The sequence below is a fragment of the Marmota flaviventris genome, chromosome 13, assembly GCF_047511675.1.
Source record: "Marmota flaviventris isolate mMarFla1 chromosome 13, mMarFla1.hap1, whole genome shotgun sequence".
In the NCBI taxonomy this organism is placed as follows: domain Eukaryota; kingdom Metazoa; phylum Chordata; class Mammalia; order Rodentia; family Sciuridae; genus Marmota; species Marmota flaviventris.
Window position 1 is genome coordinate 36,722,840 of NC_092510.1, and position 11,234 is coordinate 36,734,073.

Here is an 11,234-nt window from a genome sequence, read left to right on the forward strand (position 1 = left end):
TTTTTCCACATGTTGAGGCAAGAGTAATGCTGTCAGGCAGGGGAGGCTGAAGTTTAAACAAAATTGGACAACACAGCTTCCAGCTCTATTCTGGCTGCAGCTCGGCTACATTCAGGTGAGGTATAGCCCTGGTGCCTGCACTGAATCATGCAGGCTTGGCTGGTCTGTTCTCAAGAGGCAGGCTGCTGCTCACGGGGCCCAGTCAGAGCTCTTGTGCCTGTGGCCCACTTGGCTTGTCCTCATACACCAACCACTGACCAATGGCCTTGCAAAGAGAGTGGGTATTCAAGACGAGGACCAAGCAAAGCCACAGTCCAATCACTGTCTTACCCAAATGTACCATTGAGAAATCAGCATAAATCAAAGGAAGTGATATTCTTCTATCTGAACCATATTAATGAGAATAGTGGAAAATTATTTGCCATTCTAGAATACAGCCCACAAATGCATTCAATATGAAGTAAGAGCAATACTTGAAATTGACTTTTTTAAGTGGTGTATCTCAGTGGTACATAACTGTTTTCAGTTTAATTAATGGACATAATGTCAATACCTGATTTAGAATATATAATGCAACTGTCCAGTTTTTGGACAAGAAAATATCTTGTCCAATTGCCTGATATTTTCTACTGTTTGGGGAATGTTAAATTAATGCAGAAAAGAAATCCAAGCAGATTTTATCTTTTTCCCTATTTTAGTTCCCATATTAGGGTAGAACTGCTTCCAGCTGACAGGGAGGAATTTCAGGCCTCCTCTCTTTAGACTTTCCAGACTATAAACAGAGCTAGTGATAATGTCAGCTCCTATTAAAATAGTAGTGGACAATATCCAGGGAAGCTGAAAAGGATTTACTTTAGGATTGCTCCAGAAAGGTACAATTTTATATATCTTTGAAATGGTAGAAAGTATGTTGGCAAATAAAATGATTTTAATTTTGTGGTTGAATCATTTTTGCTGCTCACCATTATGGGCTGAGATTCTGGCTCCATCAAGTGTGACTGTGGAATGCCCAAGATCCTGGGGATCCTTGAGAGCACATATGCTCCTAGCTCCTCCACCACACAGCCTTTTCTTTTTCCACATAAGATGCACTTTTGTAAATGCCATTATGTCCTTGTGTGCACTTGATTGGGACCTCGAGGCAAGTTTTCTTGGTACCATCTCTTCTTGCCCCTTTCTGATACACCCATACTAGACATTTGGTCACACACAAAAGCTGCTTTCCAGCAGTCACCGTCATCTTGTCGTTTGATTAGAACATGCTAAAGGAACTTTTAAATGCCTGGAGGATAATTTAGAAGAGTTTCTAGCTCATCAGGTCTTAGTGCCTGGCAGTTTCTTAGAGGACTTCTACATTGTTATTGCTCAAACCACAAGTACTAAAGTTTGGTAATTGAAGTTCTGTGTTTAGGCACCTGTAAGAGCAGTAGTAAATTGAGGGCTGCAGAGCTGAGTAGTGCTGGATAATTGGGCAACACCATATTCAGAGCTCTGTGCTCAACCTTTGCAAACCCTCAGCTTTCTGCATCCTTCTCTCAAGTTCCTAAATGTCTAGATCCCACATGAGTGCTTCTTCTCCAGAGCAACCGTTCCTTAGAAACACCTCAGACAGACCTGTAGGCTGCTATAGTTCAATCAACAGTTGCAAGCAAGGTGTTCCATAGATGCTCACTGTCATTTCTGTTGCTGCAGGCCTTGTGAGAGGGTAAACATTTTTTGTTTGGCATAAAAACATCCTAAGTTTCCTTGTGAGTCACTTAGTCTTTGAGCACTCAGTGCCCTTCCACTGAGTTCTTTTAGATACCATTCCTTCAGTTCGCATGAATATCTGCTGTTAGGAGATGGCTCCCCGCTAAAGAGACTCGTTTCTTACAGACGTGTGTAATGTGGATCACCAGAATAAGGCAGGGTACACTCCCATCATGCTGGCAGCCCTTGCAGCTGTGGAGGCCGAAAAAGACATGCAGGTTGTGGAAGAACTCTTTGGCTGCGGGGACGTGAATGCCAAGGCCAGTCAGGTCAGTGCACTTACTTGTTAATGGCTGCTTGAACTGGCCTCAGCAGATCTGCTGTGGCCCACTTCCAGCTCTGGGTCCTTGCTTACCAAGCACACCAGTTCACATGGGCTTCAGTTTCACACTGGAAACCTCTCCCTCCTTTGCCTGGCCTTCCCTGTCTGCAGAGTTTGAAACTTGCACAGAAACTGTGCAAGCCTGGCTTCTTAAATGACTAGGAGTCCTTATCATATACTCAATACCTACTCCTTCCTGTCTTCATGTCACGTTAGAGTCCCAAGTCCAGATGTATTCATGGCTTGACTTTTAAACATCATCTGAACTTTCCAGCTATGCTGAGACAGAGCTAGTGAAAAGTTGACTCCTTACTTTAACCTTCCTTATCTCCTAGCTTGCAAGAAACTAGTTGGTCCATGCCTGCCACCCTGCCCTAAGTAATTACATACACAATGCTTTGTCTTCACGCTGTTATGTCTCCCCTCCCCACAACCACCAGTCACTTCCCTGGCAGCTCATTCTGCACTTCTGAAGTCCAGTTGTCATTTCTCCCCTCAGGCAGGGCAGACAGCCCTTATGCTGGCAGTCAGTCACGGGCGGATAGACATGGTAAAGGGCCTGCTGGCCTGTGGAGCTGACGTCAACATTCAGGATGATGAGGGCTCCACAGCCCTGATGTGTGCCAGCGAGCATGGACACGTGGAGATTGTCAAGCTGCTGCTAGCCCAGCCTGGGTGCAATGGCCACCTACAGGACAATGTAAGCTGCTTCCACTGGGCCAGTGGGACAGGGGCACACACATCCTCTGCTGTTCTCAGGGATCAGTGTTGACATCCAGGTCCCCCACTTTGTAGCTAAGCTTGGCAGCTGTGCAGACTAATGCTCCCATTAACTAAAGGCAAGGGCAGAAAGACAAAGAGGCCTCACACCAAAATTTATAAAAGGTGATTTGTGGGCATGTGTGAGAACCCATATGCTAAAGGAAAATAAATTCAGCGTAGGCGACTTCTGAGAAGTTTTATCTAGAAAAGGAGATTCTTAGTAGAAGCTGGGTCATTTGTGACTGAAACCAGTTCCTTTTCCCTTGGGAAAACACTTTCCTTACCCAAATGAAATACAGGTGATATACTGTGGCCCATTAAAATGAGTAACTTAGGACAGCTCATAAGATGTGGCTGCTTTGCACATTTCCCAAGTTGTTTCCATGCACAGATAACCCCTAACCCTGTAAGGCCAGGGGATACTTCTGGGGTATGTTATCCAGGTCCAAGGGGAGGAGCACTGATAGAAGGCACTTAACTAGCCTGTGAGCAGTAAAACAAGCCAAGGGTCACAGAGGTTTGAACCAGAGCTTCCTTTAACTCAAAACACCAAAAAGTTAAGAGGAGAAAACATCCCCCTTTGCAATAAATTTCAAATACCACTGGGCTCAAGCCAGTACCATTTTGCTTAGCTAGAAGAGCAAACTGGTAGAGGCTTTTTACTGCTCTGTAGCTTGACGAGCTTCTGCCCTCAGCTACCTCCACCAGAGAACACTTGAGATACCAGGTGCCCTCAGTCCCCCCTAGAGGAATTAGTTGCCAACTTATCATTCCTCAAGACTCTGTTACATGTGTTTTGTTTATTGGCTTTTAACTTTCTTCAAAGAGCAGCTTTTAGATTAGTAATAAGATTCCATAGAGCCACAGGGAATTCCAGAAATTCTGACCACACCAACCAGTTACCCACTTCCTTATCTATAACTGAGTAGAACATCCAGCTGGCCTCCAGAAGAAAAGCAGGTCCCAAGATTCTAAACCACGTAAAATTGTTTCCTGCTGCTCATGACCAGACCCAAGTCCTTTTAATTCAAGACTAGACAGAACAGCTGGGGTTGCTCTCGGCCTTGCTGCTCCATCGAAATCTCTGCAATTTAATATAAATCAAGGTGTTAACTGAAAATTTTTTTTGCCATATGTACTTGTTTCCCTGGTACTTCCAGAAGATTCACAAGTCCCTGGGTTTGAATGCTTGCTTACACATGGATGTGACATGCAGCATTCAGTAGAGGTGGTCAGGATTTTAGACTAATATCTTCCTCCCCGAGAGGAAAGTTTAGAAAATGTCCAGGTACCTCATGGTACTTGGATGGTCATTTGTAATTTTCAGAAAAGAAACTTCAGCCATGTATAGACCCCCATTCTGTCCTACTGCCCTCTTCTGGTGGGCAGAATGATTGAATAGGAGTTGTTCATGGGCAGCCTGCAGTTTTTAAGGATCCCTGGTAGACAGGCCTCTGTGCTGAACACTAATACAAGCCAGGGGAATGAGTCTCCTCATTCACATCCTAGGACCTCAACACTTAGAGATCCAACTGATATTTCTAAAGAACTGAACAATGGCTAGGTATGGGGACCTCATCCATTACTGGGGATTGTGATGGTAAGTTTTGGCTGTTTGAAGGTTTGAGAAACCCAACCTGGTTGCTTGTTTACCTTTCATCCTCAGGATGGCAGCACTGCACTCTCTATAGCCCTGGATGCGGGACACAAGGACATCGCCGTTCTTCTGTATGCCCACGTCAACTTTGCAAAAGCCCAGTCTCCGGTTAGTGTGTGCATTTGGAAATAGGCTAACATCCACAGACTAGCAGGCCCCTTCCTCCAGGAGTTAACAGGGAACATGGGTTTTATGCTAAAAAAATTCATTTCTATCCCATCCCCAAGACCTGAGGTGTAGTGGAGGCTACTCCTTGGGAAACACCTGGGTCTCATGTGGAAGGTTTTATTCTATGCCTAATTATCCAAGTGGTTTAACCCAGGGATACATGTCACCTTCCTGAAGCTATCAGTGGGCAGCTTGAAGTCCCAGCACAGCTAGACATACTGAGCCTCACTGACCTTGGAAGAAGGCCTACTCCTGGTGAACATCTGTCTCACATCTGCAGCCAGCACTCTTAGCTCATGGGTGGTTTTCAGCTATGATGGTCCAAGTTCCAGTGGCACAGGGGACACTGTGTCTGAGGTCATCTATTAACCCCCAATATATTTTTCCCTTTCCTGTTCTCTAGGGCACCCCAAGACTTGGAAGGAAGACATCTCCTGGTCCTACCCACCGAGGCTCATTTGATTGATTATTTGGAAATAGCCTTCCATTTACATGCCACCGTGAAGCTGCTAATTGTTCCTGTTGGGGTGACAGATACTGAATGTATATGTTCTGTGCCTGAGCTCACCAGCAAACAGAAGCATACGGCACAGGTTAAAGGCTGACACTTAGGGGAAGCAGAGCCATGGGGGATTGCCAGCTTGGGCACCTCCCCTCTGGCCATCTTCTCTGCATGGGGTGTGCTTGAACCCCATTTCAGTGGCTGTTGAGTCTCTGCTCCGTTATGTACAGTTCTAGGATATGGTAACCTGATCTGAAAGGGCACCTTCTTCCTATAATTCAAAGAAGTGTAATTCTCATTGTTATATTTTTGAAATTTTCCACAAATATATATTTACCCAAATGTGGAACCATTGGAAAATGCTTAAAAATTCCATTCCAGCATGGTTTTGTTAAGGAAGTTAAGGTGACTTTGATCATCAGCAACTTGGGCTGGTAGCTTCTGGTTTAAAAATAGAAGATGGAATCTCAAACCATATAAAACTCATGAAGCATTTTCGGTGGGTTTTATCTAGGTGGATGTATTATAACTTTTTATATAAAAGATATGACTATAAAATTGACACAGTATTTTCAACTTTTATATTCCATAGTAATTAAAAAGAATTACATATAACACTACCACATTTTTAACAATTGCACAACCCTGTCTATATCTAATGATAAAGGTTGAATTGTTAGAGGAATTGGCTCTGTATTTGCCTCTAGAGAAACAGTGTAGTTCTCCATTTATTTATGGATTCCTTTATATCATGTCACATTTACTTTAAAGTCCTGTATGTATTTAAATGTTTGAAGTGCCTTAGACTCTTGCCATATTTTCAAAATAAAATTTCATTAAGCTCTTGTCCTTGCTTCATCTGACAGCTGTCTGCCCAGAGTCTGTTGACTTACAGCCATGGCAGCAAACTGATAGATGGATCGAGAGGAGAGCAGTGCACTGTCCGCTAGGCTTGGGCTCCTAGTGGGTGGGTCCTCAGAGTGCGAATGACTCCATCCCTGAGTTACGTGTTATGAGGTTGATATATAAGACTATATTAGACAAACATCTCATCAGTCAGGTAATCTCCCAAGGGAACCTCTGACTCTTCTCAGGTACAATTGTCCTTAACTCAGTTGATTGTGATAGTGACAAAAAAGGAGACATGAAATCAGACCTTTTTTTTAATGTTTTGCATCTTGTAGAGAAGACCCTGCAGAGATGTAAAGCTTAGGTGGCAATTCAGGCCGAGCCAGGGTAATTGACTGCTCCCAATACCGAGCCCTTCTTTTCTGCCCATGGTAGATCTGCTAGCTGTAGGATTTAGGCTAAGTATTGGATCAGGTAGTTTTTCCAAGCCCAAGTTCCTGGGGATCCCAAATGGCACATTAAATTAACGCTTGAGAAGAGGAGCCATGTTTTGTTTGCCCCTTAATGGCCTGACATGCATTTTGAGCAAAGAGGACTATACCTCAGGTGGTTTGTGATCCTGGGGATTTTCTTTGTTCCATCTGAGAAAGAAAGGTATTAATATTTTAAATGCTGAGAAGATAAAACCCCTGCCTGTGTGTGCTGTCTTTTAAAATTGAGCACCAGAAATCTAAAAAAGAAAAATGAGTGCTTGTTTTATCTTTGAGTGAGGTCTTGTACAATGTATATCTAACCTCTCAGTAACACAGGCTGGGGCTGACCTTGTTTGCTCTCACAACATGGGCACTTCAAATGCTCTTTATCTTGAGATCCTGGCACTCTACCTACACAAGCCTGATTATCCCCAGTGGTACAGCTGTGAGTTGCTGAGGTACAGTTCCATAAAGGGACTTGTGACAGGGGGCTTGGGCAAGGTCCCCAGCTGAGTTAGGCAAGAAAAGTGGGAGGAGTCCTGCCCTATGCCAAAGAGGTTACAGAGAGCCAATTTCCCAGAAACCCTGGCTCTGGAAACTGAGCAGCTGAAGGCTGGAAGCCACCCTAAGACAACAGGAGTGGAGCAATGGGGACCTTGAGACTTTGATGCTAAAGTCATAAATGGCAACTTGTTCTGTTACTATTATGAAATGACTACTGGACCTCTCACCATGGGGAGATAATTTGCTACTGGAGACATTTACCAGGAACATGCTACCTAGCACAAGTCTCAGAATACATGAGTATTGAGTCCACTTCTGTAATTTGTCAGTACTCGAGAACAGTTTTACCCCTGACTTTTTCATACTGCAAGTATGTGACAATCCTTGTATATAGAAAACTTATTTTTCCCCTCAAAGGAAATAATGAGCAACTAACCTTCCTTTAAATCCTGGTGGATACTTTTTCAGGTTCCCTGATGCAAATAGAAACACCTTTGTTTTTATGATGCTTTTACTTAAGCTTTCCCTTCACAGCTTGCATGAGAGCTTCCTGAGGAGTGGTAGAAAATGCACATTTCAGCCGCACCCTGGGAATTCTGACCCTGTAGCCTGGGAATCTGTATCAGCACGTATCCAGGCATTACGACCTCACTAAGGATTTTTAACCCCAAATTATGAGAATCTACATAAGTTCTTTTCCAAACAAGTCAGGCAGGCTAGAGTGGGGTGGGGTGGAGGGAGCTCTATCCAGACCAGAAACACTAAATGTTGTCTTTGATGTTTCAGAGTCTGTCTTGCTGCTGTTGATGGAGATACCACAGTCTGTGTCATTTGTCCACTCTGAGTGGCAATTTAATATAAATCAAGATGCATCTAAAAGGTCTGGAAACATGACTGCCCTGGTACCATTTTCTGTGCCAACAGGAACGTGAGGCTTAGTCAGTACTAACGTGACAGCAGCTGAGCAGACAGGCAGCTCTTCAAGTATTGTCCAACTTGATCTTTTGCTTCCCCACTTCCCCATGGAGCTGGGCCATTACTGCTCAGGAAGAAGGCCATGAACCCTTGCTTTGGCTTTGAGATGACAATTTTCCATTTTCTTTTTTACTAAATTTTTTTAAGCCCTGAGCCTTAGCCAGAAACTATTTCATTCTACTCTCTGCCTAAGGAAATTACTAATCACATGTTTACTCTGCTCTTATTCAGTATGGCTATAATTTAAAGGCCAACTGATTATTAAATATATATATATATATATATATAATATATAAAGTGCATCTTGTTGAACATTCTTACCACAAAAGGATGTGGCTGGACTCAGCCACTGGGTCCCAGAGCTGCTCAGGTTCAGCTCCCTCCCACTATGGTCACTGTCTCCTCTGGGCAGAATTGAACAGTCCCAGTCCACTCTGAGTATGAAGATGGAGTCAGGATTTGTAATGGCTTCCCCAAGATACCTACCCTAAATTCAGATTCTGCAGAGAAGCTGAAAGGCAAAAGGCCATTTTTAAGTGGGTGCATCCTTGTAAGAAATGTCAGGTGCAGTGGATATCTGCAGAGGAGTCAGCCTTTAGGAAATCAGCTGCCTCTCCACTAATACTTTTGATGATCAATTAGGCAAGAGAATGGAAATACAGCCCTAAATTTCATATAATGGAAGCTGCTTAAAAAATACTCCTATTCCTCCTCTACTTAAGCCATAACAAGTTTTACACTTGGTTCCCATTCCCCAGCCCACGAGGAACCAGTTTACCCCGTCTTAAAAGGCTGGACTTAGCCACAGGGTGGTTATCAAGAGGACATACCTGAACTGTGACGGGCAGTTCTGCCAGCACTGTCATGTGACTCCAGGCTGTATAGACTGGTTGTAGGAGACCAGGTGTCGACCTCATGGACCTCTTGTCTGGCAACAAAGAGATTCTTCTGACTGGTCCCTTCTGCTCTATTAGGAAATGTTGGATGTGTGTAAATAAACAAGAAATAAAGACAATAGTCATTAATTGAGTCTCTAAGAGTTCAGAGAGTTCACCCAATTACACCTGCCTGAAATATCCCCTTCTACAAAAGCCAGTCCTTTTTTTTTTTTTTTTTTTTTTTTTTTTGTGGTGCTGGGGATTGAACCCATGGCCTTGTGCATACAAGGCAAGCACTCTACCAAAAAAGCCAATCTTTTGACAGGAAGCTCACTAGAATCAGCTTTTCTGATCGAATTTGTAACACCATCGGTCAGGACTAAAGTTCTAGTGCCTGGTTGAATGAGTGTGTTTAAAAAAAAAAAAAAAATGCATAGAAACCAGAAAAGAGTTGCCACAGGGGGCAGGCAGAGGACTGGGAAGGAGCAGAGCGAGTGAGCCCCTGGTGACAGCTTCCTGGCCTGTGTGGTAGTGGCACTGTTATATCCATTGTAGCTTATTAACTTCAATATTTTTTAGTTTATAAAAAATGAAAAAGCAATAAGAAAAGATCTTGAGAAGGTGTCAATTTGAAGGTCAAGAGGAATGAATGTGAAAACCGGAGGCTCTCAGCCCTGCCATTTACATAATGTTAGTACACGGTTTTGCGCATGGTGAATGCTGTGGTCCACTCATGGCCTTGCATAGTAGCCATTAGGGGGCTGATCTCAGACAACCCACTTCTTCTTCTGGGCACAAAACAGGATGTACTTGCCTGCTTTTGAAATTAGATTTGACCATGTGTGTTGTTTCACCAACAAAACATCAGTAGAAATGACAATTAATTCCAGAGGGAGGCTTGAAAAGCCAGTGCGCCAGTCACCACATCTATGCACCTACCTCCCCACAAAGGATCTTAGAAACAAGTGCTGAAATGTACATCCCTCCTTGCCAGCCTGTATTGCAGGACTATCATGAGTAAGAAATAACCATCATGTTAAGTTTTGAGAAGTTTGGGGTGATGTTACTGCAGCATAATTTAGATTGTCTTTGATAGAGAATTTGGTTCCTGAAAGTGGGGTACCACTGTAACCAAGTGATTGAATAGTTTATCTGTGGACTGCAACAAAACTATCACAGGGGACTCAACCACAGAAAACCAAACACTATGTGAATGACTATTTTAATTCACAGAGGACATATACCAGGATCATCTATATCACATGTAATCTATCACATGCAGTGAATGTCCTCAGCATTAAAGAACAGTTTCCTGGTGAAAGAAACGCCATTTGCTATGCACCTTAGGAGGCAGACTGTGTCTCATAAACCTATAGCTCTCAAACTTCCTTGTTCATTGAAATCCCCAGGAGAGGTTGTGAAAACAGATCGCTGGGCCCCATCCCCAGAGCTTCCAGGCCAGTAGATCTAGGGAAAGCCCCAAGAATTAGCATTTCTAACAATTTTGCAGGTCTGCTGCTGCTGATCTGGGAAGCACACTTGAAGAAACACTACTCTGGGGCAAGGGTTATTAGTGCAGACTTTTCTCACCTCAACTGCCAAGAACCAGCTGATGGCTGGCCTAAGTGTCTCCACTCCTTCATCTGTGTGGGATTTTCTTTCATTGCAAATGATTTTGCAAAGACACCATTGCTAATGGCAAGTCTTTCTTTCTGCAGCTCTACAATATATCAAGTGTTTCTAAATCCTGTATTCACCCAGAATTGGGTTTTAGAATTTGGCCAGAGGACCTGACTTGAATCACAGTAATCTTCTAAGAAAAAAAAAATGACCCTCACATTTCACTTAGAAAGGAAGAAATCTTCCTTTATGCCAACCCACTGAGTCTCTCCTTGTGTTGGTTCACTCCCTAGTGAATGCTCGCTTAGAAACCACGGTCTCTTCTCAACCTCAGCGAGGCGCAAGGGGAGAACGTGCTTCATCCCCATCCCTCAGCTGCTGCCTCTGAATTCCGCCCTCTGTTCTTTTTCTTCCACTGGGCAGAAGCACACAATGGCTGTTCTTTACAGAGCCAGCACTGTGGTCATCAATGTTCACGCCAAAGTCTGAGACAGAGTCATCTGTGAGGGAAAGTCACAGGGGACCATGGGACCAGGAACCAACTGGAGGGATTCCCCCAGCCTAAAGGCACAGAATGTAGGTCACATTTACGCTGCAGGGTCAGAGAAGAGCTGAGCTGAGCAACAAGAAGCAGAAGAAATCTGTTTTACTGGGAAACTAGAACCAACTTGTTTATATCCTCCCTGTCTATAAATTAATCTCCAAAAGACTTTTTAAAAAATTTCTGAGGTTGATTGATGGAAGGCCTTGGATAACCAAAGGAACATAATGAAGT

At 43.6% G+C, this 11,234-nt stretch overlaps 1 protein-coding gene across 5 annotated transcripts in view; it reads left to right on the forward strand.

Moving 5' to 3' along the window:
• Window positions 1-6,023, forward strand: part of Kank1 (KN motif and ankyrin repeat domains 1) — a 130,437-nt gene extending 124,414 nt beyond the window's left edge. For all 5 annotated transcript variants that reach the window (XM_071600589.1, XM_027954776.2, XM_071600592.1 and 2 more), the window contains 4 exons: window positions 1,876-2,018; window positions 2,571-2,771; window positions 4,500-4,598; window positions 5,062-6,023. In XM_071600589.1, the coding sequence (XP_071456690.1) occupies window positions 1,876-2,018; window positions 2,571-2,771; window positions 4,500-4,598; window positions 5,062-5,124 (506 nt within the window). In that variant the 3' untranslated portion in view covers window positions 5,125-6,023. The remainder of the gene's footprint in view (window positions 1-1,875; window positions 2,019-2,570; window positions 2,772-4,499; window positions 4,599-5,061) is intronic.
• Window positions 6,024-11,234: the final 5,211 nt, after the last annotated feature.